At 43.4% G+C, this 26,794-nt stretch overlaps 1 protein-coding gene across 9 annotated transcripts in view; it reads right to left on the bottom strand.

Moving 5' to 3' along the window:
* The window catches only part of LOC149341253 (uncharacterized), a 31,625-nt gene extending 11,563 nt beyond the window's left edge, over positions 1–20,062 (bottom strand). The window contains exons 1-14 of one of the 9 annotated variants that reach the window (XM_089543235.1): positions 19,858–20,062; positions 19,213–19,416; positions 15,810–15,849; positions 15,137–15,286; positions 13,828–14,024; positions 12,940–13,058; positions 12,737–12,813; positions 8,468–8,590; positions 6,011–6,095; positions 5,828–5,922; positions 5,221–5,258; positions 4,781–4,927; positions 4,489–4,560; positions 2,814–2,831 (exon numbers count right to left, since the gene is read on the bottom strand). In XM_089543235.1, the coding sequence (XP_089399361.1) occupies positions 2,814–2,831; positions 4,489–4,560; positions 4,781–4,927; positions 5,221–5,258; positions 5,828–5,922; positions 6,011–6,095; positions 8,468–8,590; positions 12,737–12,813; positions 12,940–13,058; positions 13,828–14,024; positions 15,137–15,286; positions 15,810–15,849; positions 19,213–19,298 (1,247 nt within the window). In that variant the 5' untranslated portion in view covers positions 19,299–19,416; positions 19,858–20,062. Of the gene's footprint in view, positions 1–2,813; positions 2,832–4,488; positions 4,561–4,780; positions 4,928–5,220; positions 5,259–5,827; positions 5,923–6,010; positions 6,096–8,467; positions 8,591–8,677; positions 10,299–12,736; positions 12,814–12,939; positions 13,059–13,827; positions 14,025–15,136; positions 15,287–15,809; positions 15,850–19,212; positions 19,417–19,857 lie in introns of those variants that run through there. The other 8 variants (XM_089543236.1, XM_089543237.1, XM_089543238.1 and 5 more) reach the window with 8 other exon arrangements.
* Positions 20,063–26,794: the final 6,732 nt, after the last annotated feature.

The raw sequence follows: 26,794 nt of genomic DNA, 5'->3' as shown, positions 1-26,794 counted from the left end.
GATACCCTATGGCTGAGGCACTGTCTGCGGGGAGTGGACTTAATTACACACACACAAACATAATTTCAAAATATGCTTTCAGATCTTGATTTGAACTTCCAACTGGAAGCAGCACATAACGAGTTCCACTGTTCACAGTGTAATGTATGGGCACCTTTGTGTAGTATACTGCTCAATGCATATAGCGTATAGGGGCTCTGAAACACCTTCCAAGGAGAGCACATCAATTTGCTCCATTGCTGCATTGTGTTGTCATGAACACCTGAGCCACATAAATAGTACACTTTACATGCAGAAGAGAACCCACAATAACACGCGAAAGCTGGCGACTTTTTCATGCTCACACCCTCCCCTTTGCACCACTCCTGCTTATAGTACCAGTTCAGGGATGGCCATGGGCAAGACTCTTTCAGATGCCAAGGCAGCTACCATGGCCACAGCCAATAAGTGGCGTAGCTCCAGCAGGTCAGGAAGGGATGTCCACACTGTTCGATATGGACAATAACTTGATACACCCGAGTACAATTTATCTTGACAGTAGGTGGCTTTGTTACTGCAGAAATTAAAGGGACACTGAGGAGAGCACTATTAATATTTTTTTTATAGTAAAATCCGATAGTTCGGCATGTCATGGCTTTGTTGCCACTTGGCCGGCAGCGAAAGATGCATTTATTTCTAAGAAATTTGGATTCGAAGTTGAAAAAGTTTTTCCCGCCGCTCTGATTCAAACTTGGGATTCTCCTATGACGACACAGGACTAAGTGACGTGAACATGACGTGAGCATGACGTACCGCAGACTCCGTGATTTCTGGCGGCCAGCAGTGCGGCCTAGCAGCAGCCGAAAAGAAAGCTACCGCCGGCCACACGTTGAAGGCATCTATCGGCTATTGCGGCCGTCGCTACAGTCGCTTCGATTACGTTTGCACTGGCGTTTTGCCAGCGTTACGATGGACCTTGTTCTCGAAGTCGTCAACGAAGTTCTCGCAAATAGACACCTTTAGCATACCGTGTACCTTGTTACCGCTAGCGGAATACCGGGAGCCCGCCTCCCGCCGGAAAACAGGCGCCGATTGGTCCCGATGCTTCAGGAGCGCGCGTAGCTGCCGGGCACGTGGCGCCATCTGGCGACGTCAAGGAGATTTGCGCATGCATTGGCTGCGCCTCAGGGATTTGTGGCTTCTCGGGTCCTAGAGTTGCTAGAACTATTGGTTCTAGCAACACTACTTTGTCCTATGACGTCACCACGCTTGTACTTGCGAGTTTGGCCTGTGGCGGCGATACCTGTATTTTGGTTCTTGCTCTTTTCTACGTTACAAGAGCTTTGTTGTCAGTATGAGTGGCGTTTTTGTAATCAGGAGCTGGTATTCTGTCGATACAAGCCAACTTCAATTTCTCCTTAGTGTCCCTTTAAACCAACAAAAATATTTTCAAAACAATAACGAATCCTACGTGTCATCCCACTGCCTGCAGAGATTCCAGCGCATGTTAAGGACCACAGTGTGATCATGACAAACCTGGAGCCATGTGCCATGGTGCGCTTCATAGGCCACAGTGTTGTATAGGCATGCAAAAAACCATCCTTAAACTGAAGTTTCTAGTTTGATTTAAGAAGCTAGTAAAACAGCTACAAACTGCTTAGCTTCAAGGTGTTACCATTAGAACAGTAGCCAATTATTCCAAAGCTCCACTAACCAAATAAACCAAATGTACTGAGTCTATAATGTAATGTGTAATGTAATGTATTGTAACAATCTGAAACAGCTTAACAACTTGTAGCATTAATTCAGCTATTAAAGCAAAATTAAACAACTTCAGCTATAAAGCCCGCTATCTGTTTTCTTTTTCTGCTGCATGATGAAACATAACACTTTGTAGACTTCAGAGGATACCAACATGTGGCAATGGTTATGAAGTAGTGCCATTTGCAAACAATCATCAACTGTTGGTTTGGCAAATAAAGGTTAACGGGAATTAAACTTAATCTAACGACTGCAGTCTAAGGTGAGCTGGCAAAATCAACGTTGAATTTACAACATATACTGTTGGCTACTGGAAATCTCGGCCATTCCTTGCGGCACAGGGTAAGAACGCGGGCAGGAGGATATGTTAACTGAGGGCTAGCTATGCACCTGCATGCAGTAATTACCAGATTACACTGCGAAAACCACAATCAGTCTCTGTTCATTCGTTACCCCATCAGAGTCGTCATTCACGCACTCCAGCATAATACAGCTCTTCCGGGCAGAAAGCAGCAGCCCAGGAGTCATTCACAATTTGAGGATAGCAACCAGCCCTCATAGCTGTACACACTGCCTCGTCTCACAAGAACTGCTCAAAGTCCATGAAGCCACAGTTTATGCCAGCCAATCACAAGAGCCAGCTATACCAAAGCACACTGTTCCGGTACGAAGTATGCATCTCCACATAAAGGCAAGCTAAGCTGCCAAGGCACAGCACGAAGACTGAAGAACAGGATTTTAGAGTAGGTCAACTGGCAAACATGCTGCATAAGCATCACCAAAACTCAGCACAACTTTCTGCAACACACTAGTGACTGCCTCAGTGTGCCTCGCAGCTTCCTGAAAGCTAGCTGCATGAGTTTAGCGAGACAGAGCACACCCCAAAATGCAGGGAGGAGGAGAAGACTAGGTTAGCCAATCACCCAGGTGCCAACAAGGAAGGCCCCAATCGCCCGCACACAGACAAGGCGCAGAAACTTAGCAATGCCTAAAGAGAACAGTGGCAAGGCATTACCTGGCCAGAATTTCACAGGGCACGAGGGCCCAACCAGCAAAAGTAGAGAGAAACTTACAAGCTGTTTAGGTCAGATCTGTGGAAGTTAAAAGAAAAGCGAAATTAATGCCTGCAAGGCTGCGCTACATGCCACTTAAAAAAACAAGCACTCAAGCCACTACCTCAAATACTTCAGGTAACAATGCAGTCAAGCCCACACATAACCAAGGTTAAAGCTGCAGTGCAGCAACTGCACTACGAGATTCACATCCATGAACATGTGCTGCCAACAACATGCACAAGTATACAGGAAACCATTTTTGCTCAAATGGCAGCCAGCAATTGCATTTTCTCACTACTGTGCATCCACAATACCATCACGGTTAGCCTTCTTGTGTGGCTACCTAGTGCTTTCCATATAAACAAATGCAAAAACCATGAATTCTTGCTCAGAGAATTAAATCCATGTCCCGGTCTCAAAACAAACAAAAAAACAAAGACTTGTGCCAACACAAACGAGTTGCACACACCCAACTGTGCTGCCCATTCAGTTCACTCAAAGCACTACCCATGCATTTAAACCCCTCTTGGGAGAAACACCAAGCTAGGGAAAACAACGAAGCTCTCCTCCTCCCATCGTAGGCTGGCAGCACTGGCAGAAGCCAGTGCAACTTGGCCGCTTTCTGGCAACTCCATGGAACTGAGACTGTTCACATGGACCACACAGGAGAGGTGCAATGCGTATGCTATGCAGTACCCAACTGATGTGAAGCATCATGCAGCCACAGTATGGCAAGGGCCGCACATGGAGTGCAGCTACATTTATAGCAAGGCCCACAGACATTTCCAACCTCCACACGGTGGGCTACAGTTTGCTTGGAGGGACTACACTGTCTTCGTTGCATAGCTCCCCAGAGGCAGACCCTTCTTCCCTACCTTCATGAGCACACAAGGTGACTGCAGTTACAGCAACAGGCATTGCAAGGGGTGGCTGCTGGGCTACGCTTTCCCCAAGCATGCTAAAAAATCGGAACATCTCGGAACATGCAGAGTAATTCCTACTGCTTGAACTATTGCTCCCTGGAACATCTTGGGGACCTGGTCACACTGCTTACTGCTAGACCTGAGCCAAAGAATTGGGAAGACCCTGCACCTAGTTGGTACCAGTTGGATGGCCTTACTTTTGCTACAGTTCCACTGCAGAGCCTTTTGCATTCCTCAGATACATAGAATTCTTGAGAGTAGGTCTAGCCCTTAAAGCAACCAGCCCACTGGCAGCTAGCCATCAGACATGCATTTTGTTTGCGGCCTACTAATGACACCAGCAAAGCACACACAGCTAAATTAATGAAAACTAAAAAAACAAGTTATGGAAACACACAGGCTTATGCCAAGCCACACTGAGCAAAAATAGCGGGCTTTGTTTTTGTGTATTTTCTTTGCGTTCATCTAACTTGTCCTTTTGACATTCCCCATATGAAAAAAAAAGGCTGCTGAGGTTACAAAGCTTATGGCATGCCCATGATAAAAGACCGTGGCTGTGCAGCACATCTTCAAAGCACCTCCATGTTCACTGTAGCCATACTGAGTGAACGTTTGTTACAAATGGGGGCTGGTGTGAAGCAGGCTCTACTGATATGCATTTAGCCTAGTAATAAAATTATTAAATGCTTCGCAATCCTTTCCCCTACTGTTATATGTGGGCTTTTCTACATCTGGGAAAAAGCTGCCAGTGGCATGAAACAGCGGCATACCTCTTGTAGGCCCACTTGGAGGACTGTGCTTTGCGCAGAGAAGTGGCATAATCTTCCTTCGGGAACTCTTTCCTGCAACAGTGGCAGTCAAGTCACCTTCAGAGCGAAAAACACGTCTTGAGGCAAATATGCGGACATGCACAGCTCAAAAACTTGCAGCACTTCCTATGCACAGCCTAAAGACCACCTACAAAGTGTCTGCTATAAAAAAGTACTACAGGCCATTTAAACTCCAGGTTAGACAAAGCAAGCAAAGCAACATACTAGCAGCTCTACAGAATACGCAACTCACATGTGGAGGGCCTTGGTTAGTGAAGCCTGTCTCCACGATGGGATGCCCAGCACTGAACAAAGGTGGCTGGCCACAGCAGGGTTGTTGAAGCCAGTGGTTCGCTCAAGCACCTCCTGATATGAGCGGCCATGAGTGCTCATCAGCCTCCTGCACAAAACATGAAATGTGTTGCAGCATGTCCAAGCAGTGTCTTCAATATTACCACTGCATGAGCAGGCGCACTCAGCCTAAAGGCAAAGCTAGCAAGCACAGAAGTATTCATGATATTGTTCACAGCGCAACAAGAACGGGAAAAACGAAAGACGAAAGAGTAACACAAACATGTTTGTGTTACTCTTTCGTCTTTCGTTTTTCCCGTTCTTGTTGCGCTGTGAACAATATCATGAATACTTACCTACTCGCCCAAATATCTGCCTTGCTGCAAGCACAGAGGGACTCACTTGTGGTGTGAGGGAATCTCTTCGTCGGTGACCAAGCCCTGGGATGCACCAGAAATAAAAGTACATTGTTTAGTTAGCTTCCTCCCCCAGAAAGTCTGCTCTTCTAGTGATTACAATAATAAAGGTGTCTCAAGAAGCATTCTGGCGACAATCAGGCGATATATGACATGAAGACAACAATCTGGGTCGCAGCAACTCGAGGCTGAAGTGCATGTGCCCTAAAAGGTTTTCAGAAAATAAGCACTCCTCTTCATTTGGCCCCAAGCCTGTGTCGAATCAATTGCCAGTTTAAATGATGCATAGAAAATGCACATGAGCTCCTTATTTCAGCATGCATTCTAAACAGTTGCCTCTGCCTCAAATAGCAGCAGCCTGAGCACATGAGAATGATGAAAAATGGTGGCCCCTCACAGAACAAAACAAACACCTCCAAGTTGGGCCTGTTGGCCACGAGATGGTATTTTTTTTTTTTGTTCACGAAATGAACCACACCTTCACAAAATGCACCTTCCAGGTGTTTCCAGTCAACAGAAAAAAAAAAAAAAGCAGAGGCTAAAATGAATTGCCTGTACACTACACCGCGAACAGAGTGATCACATGATCTCACCAGCTTCATCAAGTGCTGCTGGTCAGCAGGAAGAGCATCCGGTTTCATGGAGAGAATGATGCGCTCGGACTCCGAAGAGCAGCTGATCACAACAGCTGCAAGTAGGGTCAGGCAGAGAGATGATTAGCCAAAGTTCACTTTTTTTGAGCACAAACACGGTAATGTTCTAGACACATGCCTCACCTCTGACAAAGTCCTTGGTTTGGAACACATCAAAGGGGCTCTCGTGAGCAGAAAATGTGGGCACCTGATTCAGAGGGCAGAATGCCTAAAAGAAGAAAAGCAGTAGATCTGACATAAGACCAATGCTTCAGGAAGACAGCTACTACCCTCCATGTACTCCGGTTAATGCTAGCCAACAACATTTCGCTTCTTATTCACTTCGCTAATTTAAAGGAGGATTTCACAGGGTATACTAAATGCTGCAAATGTAGTGTCTAACGCTATGTCATGTACATTTCTAACAAGCTTTTTTTCTTTTTATGAAATAGAATCTCATTTATACACGTGTTCCCAATGAAAACAAAGTTTAACAAGTCCTGTATTTAGGAGACACTTATTAAGGTATGCGTGATTTGCATACAGCATGTGTACATACAGCCAATGGCAGTGCAAATGGCAGAGACATCAGAGAAAGAAATGTGAATCAAGCAGGAGTCTTCACCCTCGGCAAGGATCTTCTCCCTGCCCTCAGGTGCACATTTCATGGGCAAGGGGGGGGGCCGCCAAGTGCTACACAGTGCTCTCTTGCCGAACTCTTAGGATGCATGTCTTGCAGAAGGAGGAGGTCAGCCAGAAGAAGAGACACAAGATGACCGCAGACGTGGTGTATAACACGGTCGCCTCGAGGAGGTGCCAGACAACGAGCAGCTTTTGATAGTCCTTCACTTTCTTAACCAACTCAAGACCCGAGGAAGTGCATTTTGTTTTTTTTGCTCGCTCACATAGCCAGTCTTGCTGTGCCCTAGAAACAGCGTCAAGAGGACACACACTGGAGATATTGGCAACAAGCATAGAGAAGACAATGATCATCAGTTTTGTCAAGCGCAGGGGGCATACTCACACCTGCTGTCAGCACAAGTGCATTCAGCACTTCAACACACACACCCTGGGTACCTTTCATTTTTCTCTTTTTCTCAGTCTGCCTTTCTCTCCTGAGGAATATCACAATGGTCCTTACAGGCATTGAAAACTCATTAGTGACCTCTACCATTTTCCTGGTGTGACGATAATGTGTGACGAAAGTCTTCCCCTTCCTAGATGAGAAAAGCACAATCATTAATGAGGGAAGACTGCAGACACAAAAGCAAGGCAGTGATTGAGGGTAAGCCACCGCTGCTGTACTGCAGCACCTAGGGCCACCAAATCGCTTTGCACCCAGCAACCTCAAATGCAAAAGCCACAACACTAACGCTCTCTGAACAAACATACTTGCATGTGAATTTGAATTCTGTAGCCGCCTATGCATGTTATGTCTCACATGCCCACACATAAGAAGGGATACAGCAAAATACACGTTATATTCCACCATTAGACAAGCATAGTTTTTGCCAAAAGGACCTTTCTGTGCAAGCCCGGTAGAAAGGCTGTCTTTTCTTAAAAGGGATACACCACCTTTTCAGCCACTAATCACCTACAATACTTTTAACTGAATGGTATCACATGGTCAGAAGAAGAAAGAGAGAGTAAGAAAAATTAAAATACTTTGCATAAGGACTAAAATCTGAGAACCTGGGGGACAAGAAAGAACGGGTAGAAAAGTAAGTGGAAAAATAAGAGAGCCATCCCTTGGCTCCAATCATATCCGAGCTTCTGAAATTACACCAATAGACATAACCTGCTATAAAAAAAAAATACAGAAAACAAACTAGAAATTATTCATCCATAGAAGGAAGTTCAAAGTCAAGGAAAATCAGAAAAATAACCCACACTCACGGCTTGCTGTGATGTACAGTACCCCAAGCATTCCTCATGACATGAGCTCAAGAAGGAGAAGAGATACTTTCCAGGAGATGAAAAATGTTTAGAACCCCCCCATCTCTATTTTGGTCCAGTACAAGTCGTGTTTGATTTATTTTTTGACACCCTTTGTGCACCACACTGACCTAAACTATGCTAACTCAGTGCACCTTGCCAAAAATGGCTCACGTGATGCCAAACTGGATGTTTAGTATTAATGCTTTCTTTTGCTTGGATACATCACACTAAGACAACAATGTAAAAATAATTATAAATTTTATATTTCAAATAAAAGTAATTTAAGGTAATTCTATCTCAAATACCTACAAATTAAACAAAAGTAGGGCCAGTGAAAACTGTTACTGCGTCTAAATCATAGCACACGAATATCTCCGCATTTACTGCACAGATAGATGCAGAGGTAAAGCAGCAGCCGTTCTCCAAACAGATGAGCAGTATCTTGAGGCCCCCTATATGTTTTCACTGAGAGCAAGACAACCGAAATGCACGCTGCTCATGCTCTGAAGCAGCTTGCACACACATTGAGAGAATCATTCCAACTGCTCAACTTCAGCAGACATGGCAGACCCTTCAACAAAGGCACAGAGACTGACATAACCCGTGTAGGCATGTGCAGCAGCACTCTGAACACAGAATGGGGCCCTGTCAGGGCTTGCTCACCTTAATGGAAAGGTCGTGAATCTCACGGCGCAGACCCCCATCCAAGCAGACCAGGGTGACAAAGAGGCCATTCTCCTGCTTGCCGCTCACTTGACCAATCACAGTGTCGCCCTTCTTCAGACACTGCAAGTGGGCGGCCAACAAAGCGAACAATGTTTCTCACTTTCAGGCAGCACAGTGGCGCAGGTGTGGTTCGCCTGGAACACTTACGTCCATGATTATAGTAACCGGTTGGGTTGTTCAAGTGTCTTGCTTATCTTATGCTTCACTTCCGTGTTATCAATGCAAATACAAGCAGTATGCCAACATTTTCGTAAAATGTTATATTAAAATTTCAGGCAGAGTATGCAAATTTCAAGTGCACTGAAACAAAAATTTGACACGTAAATGTTACTCTGTAGCAGCTTAAGATCGTGAGCGTTAGTAAGTGCACAAAATAAGCACCAAATGAAATCTAAAGTACGCTTTCCTAAAGATACAACTAGAGGGACCAAGCAAAACTTCATCAGATGTGCCCAAAAGGGATGTATTAAACATGTCAAGTTTATTTAAATATCTTCTACATGAAAAAAATGAAACGCTCTGGCAGCAAGATGTTACTCCCAAAAACCATTACTTGCAATATGCATGAAATTGGACACAGCATCATGACACGTTCACGCGACCCCAGAGTTCTTTTTTTGTCTCCTTTTCCTCACCTCCCTCAATGACCACTGTGTCCAGGCCTCTCTGTTCTAGCCGTACTCCCGTTTTCAGCTGTGCGTGCCTGTATGAAGCCTCCGAGTAGCTAATGTAACTGGCTAAGAGGGTTAGTGGACACCTCGATCACCCTGTGATTAAGTGGTGGCGTCCACCTACAAATTGAGGCAACAATGCACTTTTCCTTTTCTCGAAACCAGTGGAAGGTTTAAACAGGTTTAAGATTTAAGGTACGTGATGGTGGTGCCCACCTCAAAAAAAAAAAAAAACATGCTTGGGAGCAATATTTCGTGCTTAGCAATGCTAAACCACCGGCCATTTTTGCTATCCCTCCAGCCCCAATTGCTCCAAGGGGGCCGCCCCCCCCCCCACTGGCCAGTTTAGCAGCAAAGGCAGCCAGATGACATACATCATCGATGGTTTTTTGCCCTCTCATGTCACTCCTTCCACAGTGCAGCCAGCACTGGCATTAGTAGCTGGCTGCACAAGCAGGTGTGCCAACATACCACTGCGCCCGTAACGCGCACAGAGAACTGAAATCTGACCACGATCACCTGTGCATTTGTCTCGGGCAGGTGTAAATATGTTCAAGTTCCCATTTACTTGTGCCCCTGCATCAGGCCCTTTTTTTTTTCTATTTGCTTTTCTTCCCTCCTTCAAGTGTGCCACTGAACAGGGTTGCTATGGTTTACCCACTGCAACGTTTCACTTTAACTCTTCAAGAGGCCCACGTGAAGCAGTTCGTACTCACAGGACCTTGTTTAATGCCACCTCTATGAAAAACCAGATCAATGCTCTTCCACAGTTTGTCGCACCTGAGAATTTGGCCTAACGGGAGCTTCACTTGCTGTACCCAGAAACACCTCGCCTGGTGCATCAATATGTTCATGACTCTAGGTTGCTGCCTACGCAATCACGCAATGCCATTTGTATTGCAACAGCTACAGATACTTCTGGATGATACAACCGTCATGCCCTGCCATTCAGCACTATCACCCTCAAGACCCCAAGCCCATTGTTACCAACGGCGCATGAATATTTTGGGCCCTTGCTTTCCAATACAAAATGAATGCTTTCACTACAAGGCATGCTTACATGTTTTCCGACAGAAAGTTAAGGGAAAAGGCATAGTCCTAACCTTTAGCCGCTGGTGATGACATACAAGATCTTACAGTTTCAAGACATCTGTTCATGCCCAAGAAACATGTACAGCACGTACTGTCATATATGGCACATAATAGCATGGACTTTCACTTTAGAGCTGTAAAAGAATGGTGCACATCAGTTGCACATTTCCAAACACAAGGTCAGTGCCAACTGCATGACAGGGTGTTCTCAAACAGTTCTGAATAAGCACTGCAACATGGCAGCGACTCCCTGGAACCAAGGGCTTAATGCATACCTAATTTGCTTAGACGAAGGAAACTCTGGACAAAAAAAAAAAAGAAATTGATGGCCGCAGAGGGACGAGTTACAGCAGTCTGAGTCTATGCTAAATGGTAACCCCTAACGCAATGTGTTCAGACAAGAACTAAGAACAATACGACGAAAGCACTACACAGTAGTTCTCATGTCCCGAAACCTTGGTACACGAGTGCTTGCATTTCATCTCCATCAAAATGTGGCTGTCATACAATTACCCGAAACTATGAACTCGACGCTGTTACTTACAACTTGAAAGCTGCATTTGGTAACTATGATAGGTATTTTATTGTGCTCAGCAGCTGAGCGCCATAAAATATCATAGCTACCAAATGCAGCTTTCAAGCCACAAGTAACACTGTTTATAAATGAAAGCAATGCATTTCTACCTCTTAACCGTTTGATAAGCTAAGGACACAACTGTGTACAAAGCAAACTCAGTTCTTTTTTCGCAGTGGGCAACACTTAGCAGAGATTTTTTTTTTTTGCTTCGGGTGAACTTCGCATATTTCACGTCACAAATGGGGCAGTGCATGTATTGAGAGAGTGCATTCTAACGTTTCCAAGCAAAAAGAGTCAACATCTAAAGGTAGGACTTAGGTTTCTAAGGTGGGGAGATATGGGTCTTTGGGAAGTGAAAATCACGAAAAAATACACCTTCCGAAAAAAGCGTTTTCCAAATCTACAGCCAATATTCTAATCATGACATTTTTCCATTTGTTGGACAAAATATTAGGCGCGATTCCAATTCATAACTCCAATTTATACCTCATCTTTAATATTTTTTTCCTTATTTTCTAAAAACAAATTTTGGTTTGGTTTATTGGTTTATTGGGGTTTAACGTCTCAAAGCGACTGAGGCTATGAGGGATGCCGTAGTGAAGGGCTCCGGAAATTTCGACCACCTGGGGTTCTTTAACGTGCACTGATATCGCAGAGTACACGGGCCTCTAGAATTTCGCCTCCATCGAAATTCAGCCGCCGCGGCCGGGATCCAAATTTTGGACTTATTGCAAGTTTACTCTCAGCATCTAGAGCAGACAGAGCAATAATTCTTGTCGCTGCATACTGATGAAGGTCTAAAGCATGACGTTTAAATTTTTTTGCGCACTCTCTGCATGTTAACCGATCCTACTGACACTGACTTTCAAACAAGCTGCAAAATAACTAACAACGGCTTAATCTGAAAAGTACTTCCAACACTGCACTCCTTGTTCATTAAACATCTAACCAGAAGTTAATAATAGGTTTCTAATGACTTTTTTTTCTTTGTGCAAACAAAGGAATAATCTCTCACTATGTCGATTATTTCTCTAGAATGTGTAATACGTTGAGAAATAATTGCCGTAACGAAAAAGAGATTACGTATTTGAAGTCAGCTCAAGAGACTGAATAAACTGAATTCGGCTATGCAGTTTCGTTATGTACATCCACTCCCTTAATCATTAAGGCATAGTTTATCGACATATCTACCACGCTTCGCTGGCCTGACTACACAGACAATCCTTGAGCCTTTACACGGCACATGTCAACTATCTTGGATGTCAGGCTATCGGCACTGCAAAAACCTACAGTGCTGTTTCACTGGCATTCAAATGTGCACTTTTGCATAAAGCAGCCCATGAAGAACATGCTGCGCAGAAACTATCGCAGCTCTTCGTACACAATGAGATACCTAACCCGCCTGATAACTCTGATGCCTTTACAACAATAAAACTGAAAACAGTAACTACGGTAATGGTTTGGAGTAGTTCGTGATAGTAAGGCGTCCCTCCGCTATGTTGGCATAACAGCTATTGACTGTTCTATGTCATGCGTTCACATATTATCCGACAATGCGAAACCAGGTTCTATTAACACATTTTCAGCAACTTTACATAACTTAAGGATGTTTTAAATGGGCAGTGGCCTCGTCAAGGATAGCAAAAATAAATTTTGCAAGCCCTACAATAACTCATGACCCCCACCTCTGCTTTAACTTTTTACAGGCCTTGAATTAAATTTTCAAAAGTGGGACTCCATTAACTTGGCTTCCACTTCCACTGTCAGCACACACAGTACATACACACAGGTGTACGAATATAAAGCACTCCAGTATCAAACGTTGTCCTTGAGCTCTTCTGGACAGTTTTAACCATGGGCTGGTACCTCGAAAAAATGCTTCTTCCTTTCGCTGGCAGGTACACTCATGAAGCTCTCCAGAGGAGGCATGACGGCACAAAGCTCTGAAAATAAAAGGAATACGGGGAGGGGGAACAGAAAAGCGTGTAAGTGCTCACACTGTCTGGGCCACAGAATATGTCAGTTTTAGGCCACTCACAAGCTGAAATAGACTGAACACCAGCCAATACCTTCATTCTCGCCATCTGTGGTGGCACAAACGGGCACAGAATCCCAGGTCTTGTACAGCATGTCCGCCTTGTGTGCCAGAAAGCGGATGAACTTTGACCTCTTGGCTGGATCCTGAAGTCTGTAAAAAGTACCACACCCACATTATAAATAGCTCTCCAATGCACTTTTGCACTGCAGCTTTTTTTCTATGCAAAATGATGACACAGTTGCTGAGAAAATTCCAAGCAAAGCAAAGCAAAGCATCGGCCACAAAACAGTGATAATTTCAGTTGCTTCTGTAATATGACAGTATTTCCTGCACTCCGAGAGAACAGCATCGCGACACACTTCTAGAGTGGAAGGGCAGCCCCTACCCAGCACAGGCAACTGCAGTGTGCTTTTCGCTGCTCAACAGGCAATATCGGGGATCCCTTCAAAACACAGGGAAAGCACAATGGGCAAGAGTACAGCCTAGAATGATATGATGAGGACAAGGATCTTTAGGGTTAACCTATTTGGTCAAAAGCTCCATTGCCAGTTTTACAGGAAAAAGGAAAAATAAACGGAGACATCCTTTAATTTCTATTGCCTGAATTGTAATCTACATGCAAGTAACTGTCACACCAGTGAAAATTAACATTTTTGCTTTTATGTTTTAAAAGTGTTTTATGTCCCAAAGCGACTCAGGCTATGGGGAACACCATTTGTTGAACAGACTGATGCTTAGATGAATGCCCAGTAATTACTCCCTTATCTTAAATCTGCTCCACCTTGAGATATTCCCCGTAACACAACCACTACCTTTGTATTCAGACTGCACAGTGTTGGCACCCAACATCATGGAGAGTGATCTGATTCAGCATGAAAGAACAGCCAACAATTGGCAAAAGAGAGAACATCAGACTCACAGGGGGTCCTTGGAATCCCGCTGTTTGCTGGCCTGCAGATCGGCACGGCTTATGCCCTGCAGGGCAAAGCCCACACGCTCGATGCCCTGCTCCTCCTTGAGGGCAGTCAACAGCTCCTGGCCATAGTTGAGCAGCGGCTGCTTCAACAGCTGAGGCTCCATCCTGGCCTCAGACTGGTCGTCACCGCTGGGACCCTGCTGTTCAAGACAAGTACACCAAGCTACGGCTGTGAAGGTCCAAAACCTCACCTGTGCTATTTTACCCCAAACAATGACAAGAGCATTGTCAAGGCTGTAGCTGAGCAGAGTTCCTAGCTTTGTGCATGGACACCGCCGCCCTTAGATGTGCCACCCTTAGACAAGAACATGCCTAAAGGCTCAAAGGGCCCATTTTTCACTAGAGCTAGTAATTACCCACTGAAATGAACCACGTCATTTCTGTATGTAGCACATAACATGAGATTTCTGAATTTTAGGCCTGTTTGCAGGTCTGATCAATCTGCTAAAGAGCAGAAGCAGCAGCAAGACCCTTCTTAGCATTCAAAGTAAAGAAAAAGGAGTGGGGGAAATTAAGTTTTATTTGGTAAAGATAAAGCTCAATGCAAGCAAGTCTTTCCATTTCCACAACAGCACATTTTTCTTTAACAAAGAACACAGTTGCAGTCACACTATGTTAACATTCAATATTTACAGTAAAATAGGCTGGTGTAGAAATACATCATCAGAATGCAGATATGTGTTGGCTACTTGGCTTCTCTCTATAAGCAGACTTCATTTTCGTTCATTTCTCATGTACAATCAACGCTTCTGAAATAGAAAGATTATTTAGTAAGCTGGCACGGTTTACAAAATGAGACCAACACAAAATTTCTCCCTGAAACTCAGCCATGAAAACAATAGGTGAAAAGAATGAACGGGGCAAAATAGCTACCTATGCTATAGAAGACAACTTCAAGACAGTTTTCAGCATTTTGGGTACTTCGAAAAACTGCTGCCTAATCATGTAACAAATAAAGCATGACAGCAAAAGTGCAGCTCTTCAGTTATCTTGCCAAATACATTGTTTCTACTTCTGATGCAAGTTGTGTGATAAAAGGCTACAAAAGATAAGGTAACTTATCAAAACTAATAAACAGGAGAAACTGCACCAGTGACCTCAAACAGCATTCCAGACACACTACAAGAACAGTGATGGATATTTCTATCCACGTCAGCAGCTGGCTACGAGAGCTCTCGCATAAAAGTAAAAATGGCAAGCAAGGCTATGTGCAAACAAAGAAACAAAAAAGACCCAAAATCCACCATAATACCTCAGGGACATGAGGGAACTCCAAATCCAGGCCCCCCAACATGAGAAGGCCGCCGGCTTTGTGCCACAAATGCAGCAGGAACAGAAATGGCTTCTTCCTGACACAATGAACTGCCGCTAGCACAGACCGAGGGGTGCTGCTTCGATAAGCCTGAAAATTGAAGTTGGCTCCAGAAGCAAAATCTAGGCTGCACTAGGGCTACGCTTGAAGATGCCAAGAAATCCGACACGTATTCCGCAAAGCGAGACTCGCAAGCTGCTATCTCGTCGGCGTCTTTCCTTCGTCTACATGCCCTCTTACAATAAAGGTCACCAAATGCCAGCTGTGCCCAATGCCTCGCACAAAAGCCACTCGCACATTTACACAATGCTTCTAGCCATTAGCACCGCTTTCATTACGTCTCGCATAACAGCCTCGACGTGGCATGTTTGTTTGAGGAAATTAAGAAAACTCTCTCATTGCGACAGTTTAATCTCGATTTTTTTTTTTTCTTAACCAACACCACATGCAGACTGCAGTAGGTTGAACCATTCAGAAACAAACCATTCTCGTAAAAGAAACGCTTCTTTAAAATGATTATTTCTTAACAGATTCCATGCTGTTTGTCTTTAAGAATACATTCAGCTTGTACAATACGGAAAAAAAGCTAACAAGGATGCATAAGACAACGCACCTGACAAGGTTTGTGCTCTGAAGGCTTGTTTCGCAAGAACCTGTTTTCAACAAAAAAGAACACGGAACATGAAAAAATGAAATAGGCTGTTTTTTTTTTCTCCACTGATTATCGATCAGCCGCAACCGTTTATTACAGTAATCATGCTTTCTTGAGCACGTGAAATTCATCTGACATGATGACCATACTCTCCTTCGTCCAAATATAGATCTCTCAGTGCTGCAAGTGAAAGAAGTATCAGTACTGCAAATACAATAAAAGAACAGATTGGACTACACCAAGTTTCCAAAACATGCATTTGGTCCCAAAAAAGGTGGATCAACATAAAGGACCAAATCGCAGTTTTACTCTGCTGACCATGTGTCATGTAACTGTGCACAAAGTCTTACTGGAGCATGGCTCTCTCTCACAGCAACTCAGTCACTGAGACACAAGAGATGGTGTAAACACACTAGAAATTCAACCTTGTCATTTTTGTGGAGCCGCTTCAAGACATCAAGGTTTAAGCTACCAATTGTAAATGCCTTGGGAAATGGAACCAATTCCCAAGGTAACAGCTGCATGGGTATGTGTTGGCAATACTTTTCCGTGTTGCCACAATCGAATATTTTTTTGCAAAGTCAGTGGATTCTGAAAGTTTAAACAAAAACAACCGGCCACCACGGCCATCGTCAATACTCCTTGTAATCAGTGTCTAAGTAATACTGAATGTGAAAAACTGATTTAATCTGATCAGGTGTGACTGAGCAATACCGCTCGTAAATGAATTACCAAGACGACGTCATCACTGAAACAATTCAAGAATATTGCAGCAAAAGAACGTTTTTATGAACCAAGGCACTAGTTTTCATATCTAGCCTGGGTTTAGCTTTAGAGGGGCATCATAATTATATTTACAACATTGAACTACACAACAGGAGATTTTTTTCAAAATTACAGTGATGGGAGTGGCCAAGAGCACTTCAGCGCAAGATTTGTAGCAAGCAAAAATTCAATATGGAGTAGCTTCCTCATGTTTTGTAGCCGAGTCAAGAGAGTGAGAAAGGTAAAACGACGAATAACGAGGGTGGGTGTCTGAGCAAGCCTACACCACAGTTTAAAAAATGACAACACGCTGCAGATTTGAACGCAGGGTTGTAGGCAGTCGTCTAGGCCAGGTCTGCATATTCAGTAATATCTGCAGCAGTGTGTAGCAGGTTTTATGAAATGAGGCAGGTTGGCACAACTGGCAGAGCATTTCCACCACTGCAATGAGCCAAATCCAGTAACCAAAATTAATTTTGCTGTAATGGAGAGCTCACCCACAGATCTCACTTATGCAAAGGCTGCGAGAACGAAATGTGCCCAGTAACGTTTAGAAAACCTGCGCACAAATCCTATATCAAATCAAAAATGAGCCAGACTTTGCTGACTAGCGGAACAAAATGAGCCAAATCCACTCATGAGGGCCTTCTCTGTCAGCCAGAGCCTCATAGGTCGGATTGATTAGAGAGTTTTTTTGTTTTTTTTAATTCCTTCCCAGCGCTACTTTCTCACCGACAGTGAAGGATATGAAGAAATCAGCAGAAGATCCGAAACCAGAAGACAATGATAACGACAAAATCAGCACCGTCGCCAATGAAGCAGGAATGCCCCTCTATTACAGTAACCGTTAAAGCGTTTGGTTGGGATAGTTGGCAGTGGCTTTCTCAATTCATCATTAGAAGCGAAGAAAATAAACGAGATTACAAGCCGTTTTCTAGTTCTGCATCCTGTATGCATCTACCATTTCACTACCCCTCATGATTTTAGAAAGCTAAAGAACTAATTATATTCGATCCCAAACATTCCAGCTAGTTTACTTTACCGCTCAAGTGTGAATAGAAAAGAAGGCCGTGAGGCCAGTGCTTGCCAAAGAAGCCTGCTAGTCTCATTTACTTGCTTGTGTTGAAGCACAACAGCGCCCTTGATTGCACATACTAAGTGCTCTAGCTGTTTTTCGGCTGTTTTCACAGTATAATAATTTTTAAGTGTTATTTTCATAAACAGAGCTTGAAAACAACTGCAGAAAGAAGTTCTGAACACAATTGGGGCAAACCCAGAGTTTCACGTCGAAAAGAATCAAATCTAGAGTTTACATGCTGATAATGACTAAACTGTTCACAACTTTTATTACACTGTGGGGTAGAGCTGCTCTAACCTGTTGCCTTAACAGCTTGGATATCACTATGGTTTGTGCGAACAACTTTCTTGAGTTCTTCGCAGTTTGCATTTAGGTGGTTGATTTGATTGATTTATTGGGGTTTAACGTCCCAAAGCGACTCAGGCTATGAGGGACGCCGTAGTAAAGGGCTCCGGAAATTTCGACCACCTGGGGTTCTTTAACGTGCACTGACATCACACAGTACACGGGCCTCTCGAAATTCAGCCGCCGCAGCCGGGATCGAACCTGCGTCTTTCGGGCCAGCAGCCGAGCGCCATAACCAATGAGCCACCGCGGCGGGTCGCATTTAGGTGGATTTGGCTCATTTATATAAAAGAAACTGAACTATCTAAATACCCTTGTTTGCAGGCTCTATTGATTCAACACTACAGCAACGTGCTCACCACCACCCGCACAAAAAGCATCCTAAATAGTGTCGAGGCACTCGGGAGTGTGCAAAACTGCTCATACCGCTACTGAACACGGCATAAAACCGAATGACGGAAAAAGCACAGAAATGCAATAAAAGTGCAGACCTGCATTCTATTTAAAAGGCCCATACGCATCTCTGGCTGTCTGATCACCCTCAGCAAACGACTAAACTGCAAAACCAGCACACAGTTATATAACAAAAAATAAATAAAAATGCCAGGAAACAAATGAGAAGACAATAGGGCTTAACCAAACCTGGCACACCTGTCGTTTTTCGCCGTACTACACAACGTAACAGATGGCTGAAGGATCTTGCCCCCCCACCCCGCATTTTCTCTTTACAACTCCAAATCCAGCACAGCCGAAATTATGCACAGTCATATGTGAACAGAATTCAGGACTTTTCCCTTTTGCTGTGTTCAAACAATGCCTTACATGCTCCACATACATATTATATTAATTTTGCTTTTTTTTTTTCCACAGTATTCAGCATGTTCAATTGAGTCTACCACCGCTCTTATAGTTCAGCTTGCACAAATGGTATATAGATGAATGCTAATTAAAATTAACAATTAACCAATGTCCACAATTTATCTCTGGGCACCGGCTCCCGAAACAACTCAAGGGCCACACATGGATTTGAGCTATTAGGAAAGCTCTAGGGGGGATCTCGTATTTGCTGACTGGCAAACGTTAACAAGGAAAGAGCGCGCGTTGTTAAACAAACAAATACAAACACCTACAAGGCGTAAAACACAATTTAGACTGAAAATAGAGGCGTCAACGTACCTGTGGTCTATTTTCCACTTAAAAGACCAACAAAGCACATCATGCACCACACAGCGTGGTGCGCCTATCACCGTTCGTTCAGTCATGTAACACCTAAGCGATCATTAAGTGGCCATTCCATTTTTCTTTGCCTTTGGCAGTCAAACAAGGGACACCCACTTGCATTGCATTTGCCTACAATCATACTCGAAATATGCGCTGAATCTGAAACAGGTCAAAATAACATTGCAGGAAACGAAGCATCCTCCCAGTAGTACCGGACAAGAAAAAAAAATTGCATGCACACAGAGAAAAGTGCGTCACAAGCTGATCAACTAAAAAAAATCAACCAATGATACTCACGCTATTAATATAAAACTTAATTTTCGTCAATGAGAAGCGAACATAAAATGGTAGGTGTTGCCGACACGGCGGCGCACCCTATCGCGTCTCCCCAACTGGAAAGCGCGTTCGTTTTTACAAATCTGTACGTACACTCAATTTAAATCACTACAAGCACAGTACGGAAATATTTATTCGCTTGCATCAGAAAGCAACGAAATGAAAGTGAAAGCCTTAATCTGCATGTGGACGTTCCAAAGGAAAGCCTTTAGGCTTAGCGAGATACTCCATTTTCGACGTCGTGCGCAGTACAGCACAGCTTACCTAAACCGAAGCTGAACAGCACGATGTGTATCCTTTGAAGAGGGAAGAACCACTACACTGCCTCATTCGTAATGGAGGTCTTTCTCCACAAAGCCACCGAGGTTAAACGTGAAATGTTTACAGAAGCCTGAAAACGCCGTAACACCTCACATTAGCATGGCTCAATGGCAAAAGATACCAACGCGATGGCGCGATGGCTTATGGGAAGGCGGCAAAGTATTTTGACCTTTTTTACTGCTTTGTTGGCCTTGTTTTGACGGCAGAAGCGTAATGGAACTGTGAGCAATCCTCTAATTAATTCGTCACTACTGATTACGCTGTTTTGCAACAGCATTTTTTGTTACTTTTATTCGCTTCTGGTGCGTTTTCCTTGTTACTTTTTTTCTTGCCCTGGAGCCTGGTAACATACACGTGCCGTTTTTGTATGAGAAAATGTATGAAAAAACGAAAACTTGTTTCCGCGCTTGATGCATTGACTACAAGCTCGTGAATCAGTCATGGTGTAAAAGAGAACTCCGAATCTGAATCCAAATCGCCCGTTGGAACGTTGAAACATGCTCTTTGGTTTCGCGAATCAAGAAAACTTGCGCCGGAACCCCAAATACCTCATGCCCAAATAGTCCAGCATAGATGGCGGCCAACTAATGTTCTCTGCCGCGAGGCGGCAGCACCCGTTGAGGTCGCCAAACGCGCCAAATTTGAATGTTAGGCTGAAAAGCGCTTCAGTGCGTTTTTGAAACGCATTTACAATACGTCACTGTAATTGCTTAGTCTTACGATGAATGCCACCGCAGCGACTCCGCGGCAGATCGTCCTGTGAATGAACACGCCTACTCGTCTCCTGCAGCCTGCTCAAATAGACGAAGCTTCTGTCGAGCGGCTCCATGGTCACCTGGTTACAGTGAACTAGAATTAGGCCATGAACGTGTGGGGGTCTCCACGTGACCCCAGTGGCGTCGAAAGGTCTTTTGAAGGAATTTATTATGGACCCCTTATCAAACCTGCTTTCTACACTCAGTGTGTTTGAATGTAACGAGCAGTACCCAATATATACAGTAAATTGTCACACGATTGCATACTGCATCCGGTGCTCCCCACTAGAAATGCTGCAGGAATGCTATAGTGAATTCCATATCAGGGAAGGCGCCAGGATGTTCTTAGCGGAGTGGCAATGAGAAAATTGGAGGGAGGGGGGAGTGCAATTCAAATTTGGGTTAGGAATGTTGCCTATATATATAGCATGACTGCTCATGAGGATAAAATAAATAAAATCAACAGGTTGCAGCGGCTGGCGAGCTTCAGAGTCTCGCCTACCAGCGAGAGGACCTAATATGATCTGCATTATCAGGTATACCGGCCAGGGTCTGAAGGCAACATTCGGTAAAATAAATTTTTGACAGCAAATTATTGGGGTGGCGACCACCACGTACCCCTCGCCTCTCCTTGGCGGCACGTCACTTCCATATACTGCAGAGACAGAGCTGAACCTTTAATGTATACATATAAGGGTGGACAGGACTGACGGAGGGATGTACCTCATGGTCAGCTGTTGCCACACTGATGAGGAAAGGAGCAACAGAAGAAGGAAGAGTGTGAAGCTGAGAGGTGGTTACGGCATGCAGCAAGTTGCATAAATGGTGTCCACAGTAGAACACACACATGCATGAATATCCACAGTCACATACACATCCTCCAACAATGCATCAGAGATAGGCATCCAGGCCAGCTTCATTTGGAAACTAGATAATGCCTGATGTGCGCTATGAATAACCGGTGTCTGCCTGGTCCACGTACCTGAGAGGTCAGTGATGTGTGACTGATTACTTCCTAAGAACTAAGAAAGGAGCAGGAGTACAGGCAAGTAGCAGTCACTCAGAGGGATGTCCTCTCGCTTGCATTTCAATGACAAGCATGATATTGGAAACTGGCCCACCTAAATGGGAAAGCAAGCTTGTTTGTTGCCTCATCAACTTCGACATGAATCCAAAACTACAAGCCCGAAACCAGCCTGTAAGAGTTGACAATTGAGACATGGGCATAAAATGTTGATGGCTGTTACAGCTCTGGAAAATACAGCACTGATGAAATCACCATTACTAGACAGACCAGCAAAACTTCCATATTGCCCTGTTCATTATTATCAGCTATTCTACAGAGGCTGGGAAACCACTAAAGCTTGCTTTGTTTCTTGGCGGCATCCCAATTAACATTGAAACTCCCTTGAACATCCTATGGAAGTCCTGGACGTCCACAGGACGTCTAAGGGAGTTTCAGTGCTCACTGGGGTGCACCACCAACTATCCCAGTTACTTACGTTAGTGATGCCCTAAGCTTAAGACCTAACATAGATATAAAAATGCAGATCATAAAACAAGATATGGGCATGAAAATTCTCAGGAACAAAAAAAAAAGAACTGAATTGATATTTTCCTTTTTGAAACCCATATATAATTGCTTGTCAGTTGAAAGAGAGTAATTTTTGCAGCCTAAAAAGGATAAATGCTTTGAATCATTCATTCCGTCACATCCCATCCCAGAAAACAGGTCTTGAAACGATTTATAAAAAGACGTCAATCTCTCTTCATTTGTCCACAGATTTAATCCCCAGGCTGGCAAATATGAAGCATGAAACTGAAGGGCCTATATTTGCAAACTTGTTGCATTGAATAGCTCAATGCACAAAACACTGCAATAATGCAATAATATTATATACTCGTTATGAATGTTAAAATAGCATTATGTGCTCTGGAATAATGTTAACTGAATGTTAAAATTTAGCATGAAATATATCTGTAGTGCTCAGAACATTTATAGAGCATTTTGAGATAAAAATAAATATTAACGTTAGTAATATAGATAAGAAACGGAAAAATCTACGTTTGGACATTGGACAATATGCCAGTATTGCTATTAACCACGTTGATGACTTATCCAGAATTGTTTGAGTGCACTTTCGATTACATCTACTGACCTTTTTTTCACAGCATGGGCCTTCAGCCATCTGAAATAAAATCAATGGTAGGAAGAAAAAATTCAGCCATATCACATATCAAAATGTTCATTCAGCCATAAATGAAGAAGGCGAACTGTCACTTTTGTTGCAGACATATGGCATATTTACTCACAGTAATAATGCTGGCCGAAACCTGGTATACCAAAGAATCGCATCCCAGGTAGCACCGAACATTACAATAGTGTCATAAGAATGTTATGTAAGTTGGAGTAATGTTACATGGTGCATAGTAACTTTACATTAACATTAAAAGTTAACAAACATATAACGTTATAAGTTACATAGGAAACGTTACTTTCACATTCTAAACAAATGTTGTTTTAATATAATCTTCTAAGTTTTATTATAATGTTAGAATCATAACTATAAAACAACATTGCAAATATATTTCGAGCACGGATTTCTAAACATTTTCTCACTGTTCTTAGAGTAAAGATGTTTTTCAAGTAACAGTACCTTGTAACCACATCTCTTAGATAGTACTCGCCACAGATTACATGAAGAGCCCCATTATTTTGTCACAAAACTTTAGTTATTACCCATTCCCCACTGTCACTCATAGGACATCCCGCAGTAGCGAGTATATAAGCTCGGCGGCACGACATCCGTTTGGAGGTGAGTGAATACGAGTTGCTGCGCTGTAGTGTAGTGGAGAAGGTGTCGCTCTTGTTGGTTCTTGCAAAGTGTTGCAATTTGTGTGCCGTCACCACTGGCAGGCCTGAATGCTTGTGCGGGGCTGCTTCACCATTTTCGAGAATGTTGCATTTATGTTGTTTACATGTTTCATGAATGTTTGGGGAAGGTTATTCGAACATTTATATGTAACATTACAAAAACATTAGAAAAAAAGGACGCTAAACATTTGAGCGTAACAAAAACGTAACATTATCGCAGTGTTTCGGTGCTACCTGGGATGTGTTCAGCCTGCCTAGCTATCACTGCTTTTTGCATTAGTGTAGGGATAAGCATGTGGTAGTGGAATCAGCCTTCTGATAAAAATTTATATCAGCATTGAAAGTTTGTATGGTTCCTGTGAAAGGATTCTGACTATGAGGTGCTAACTTTAAGCAACCAAAAATTCATTTTTACTATGATGTACCAGCTGCCTTCCAGTGATTGTATTAGGTTGTTTGTCTTTCCTTAACAAACTTTTTGAAGACATTTTAGCTAACAGTCAGCATCTCTGTTTGGGCAGCAATTTTAATATTAACACATTCACACCCACACATGCAGGCGCACTGCGGTGATGGGACGCACGCCACCCAAAACCATATTTTATGGGAATGCACTAGCAAACCCCCTCCGACGACACTCTTGCCAGCTCCCTCAGCGGAGGAATGGGACAGGCTCTTGAGCCCAACTGGCCCTCATCACACGAGCTCAAGAGGTCGCCCTCAACTGGAGGCCACCCTAGACTCGCCCCAGCCGCAACTAATCCCTTCCATTTTGTGGCAATAAAGTTGTAACCACCACCTCGACACCTACACAGTAGCACAAAGAACCCGAGCTGAACTAGAATGCCATTTATGAAACAAAAGTGATGTCGCATACACTAGCTAATTTTGTTAGTATCTTCAGATCAATATGTAATGCACATTTTCTATTATGCCGTGTAAAACGACCATCCAAGGTACGTAACCTTCGCTTACATATGAGCTTTTGAGCATGATCAGGCATAAGATTCTGCTTTATATGCTGTATTTGTAAAGACCAAAAATTCCAAGGATATCTTTATTTTTAAAGCGCATAGAAATAACCTGAACTCAAGGATAGCAAGAAATTTATATTTTCTTAGTATTTTCTGGGATCCTGCTCTGCGATCAGATGCCACCTGGCGAAAACAAACCGTTGGTCTCTGTTGACATTCAGGGAACTTTTCCTAAAACTTCCCAGCATGAATGCATGTGCACTTCGGGTAGTGAACTAGCCGACACCTTCAATCTTCTTTTTATCAAATGATCTAATCAGTTTAGAGATTTTAGAAAAGTAGTTTTTGGTTTATGTGGCCAGTTTACCCATTCCTTGATTCACAGGCACTGTATAATGCAGATAAAACAGAATTTTCCAAGCACCTTTTCCAGTAGTATCCTGAGCAGAAACAGACCATGCATACTGGCCTCTTGCATCCGGTGCACGGTATAGAAAGTTTCTCACTGCAGAAAAACCCTAAGGGGTTTAATGTTCCCAAGTTTCATAGGGGCTATGAGAGACACTGTTGTGCAAGACTCTGCAATAATTTCAACGAACACCAACAATGCGCAGCATATGGGCATCTTTGAATTTCTCTTCTGAAATGCCACAACTGCGATCAAGATTCAATTCTGCACTTGGGCTCAACAGGTGAATGCTGCAGCCAGTCACTAGCTGCGACACATTTGTTGCAAAATAAAAAATAAAAGAGGATCCTGCCCATGCCTTTAGCCAGCCAGTGTTCAGGTACCAGCCCTAACCTAGACAGTTATCGTGTGACTAGTGCCCTTCCTTTTTCGAGGCAAAGGCAAGTGACAAAGGCAAGTTTGTCAGTACTTCAAAGAAGGATCTGCTAGGATCATACTGCTAGGATCTCGGGTTTGCGCAGTAATAGAGTGAGGCATGAATGAGTCTGCAAGGAGAGGCCCAATAAGTTACAGGAAACTCCACAATGAAGTAGATTTTGACTGAAGGAATGATTGCCATTAACAGCATCTGAGAACTCGTCATCCAAGAGAGAAGCCTGTATAGGTTCTGCTGAGTTTATAAGTATTTCTTCAACAGTTGATCAATTTAGCCTTCACCCACCATCTGCTAGCCATCCTTATTTGTTGAGTAGGTGAAGCAAATAAACTAGTCTGGCTGTGGTGTCAAATCTGCTCACTGGACAAGGTCATTTCTTTTTTTAAGCCACAAAAGACGTCAGGAAACTGTAAAGCCATTTTTTGTAGCCACAGGGTTCTGCCAAGGTGGATGTTAACTGTAGTTATTCCCTTTATAATCAACTGCTATTCTGCGATAATTTGGGGCGACAACTGCAAGGTGACACATCCTGTAGTGCAAGTCATCTCAAGTTGCCCTTGGGGAAAAGTACGAAAGCAATCACAGTTAATATTTTCTAATGTCAAAGTTAAACTTCCTGCTGTTCACATTGTTGGAATACTGCTACATAGCCTGACCGATTAAAATGAAAAGTGCAGTGGAGACCCCTTCAGTACTGTCATCTGTTCTCACAGCAGCGGAGTGTCTTCCAAATGTGAAGTGTCTGCAGTGCGCAATTGTGAAACGCTAATTTCATCAACAAAGGTATCCACAAGTCACGACTTCATTACCACACACAATATCAATTATCTGCAATGCTTTTCCGACCGAAGTGAATGTCCGTTCACTACAACCGTGCCACGACACTCCTTGCCACTGGACCTCAACCATCTTCAGCGTAATTAGTTTCGCAGAATTCCTAAGGTAGAGTGTATTTCAAATTTCAAATAAGGGAGTAATCACTCACTGACATCCACCTAATTGCAGCTACAAAGGAATGCTATACAGACTTCACATATACTTCGTAGTTGGAAAATTTGTGCTGGTCCAGGGACCAGAATTCGAGACTAAGTGTGCACTGTACGTACTGTCAGCAACAAATGAAGCGCAAGCAAGAGTACTGAACCACTAACAGCAGTATGAGAAGCTCTTAGCCAGGGGAACCTCAATACTAGAGGGGGGGTAATTTCTCTTCAAAGGCACAAAGGCTGTCCTTTAGAGGTGTTAATCAGTCTCACTAGTATTACCTCTCAATGAGCCAATATGCTGGTGTTTGTGTGTTGTAACAGCAGTTGTATTTGTTCACATTTCATTCACTGCAGACAGTACTCCATTCACACTGTAGACATACAATACCTGTGTGGGTGCTTCAGTGCTACACCCACATACTATGCAAGATGGGAGTCTTCACCT

The sequence above is a fragment of the Amblyomma mixtum genome, chromosome 5 (genome assembly GCF_055824585.1).
Source record: "Amblyomma mixtum isolate Tamu chromosome 5, ASM5582458v1, whole genome shotgun sequence".
NCBI lineage: Eukaryota > Metazoa > Arthropoda > Arachnida > Ixodida > Ixodidae > Amblyomma > Amblyomma mixtum.
Note: the sequence above shows the minus strand (reverse complement) of the source record. Positions and strands in the feature narration are given on the sequence as shown.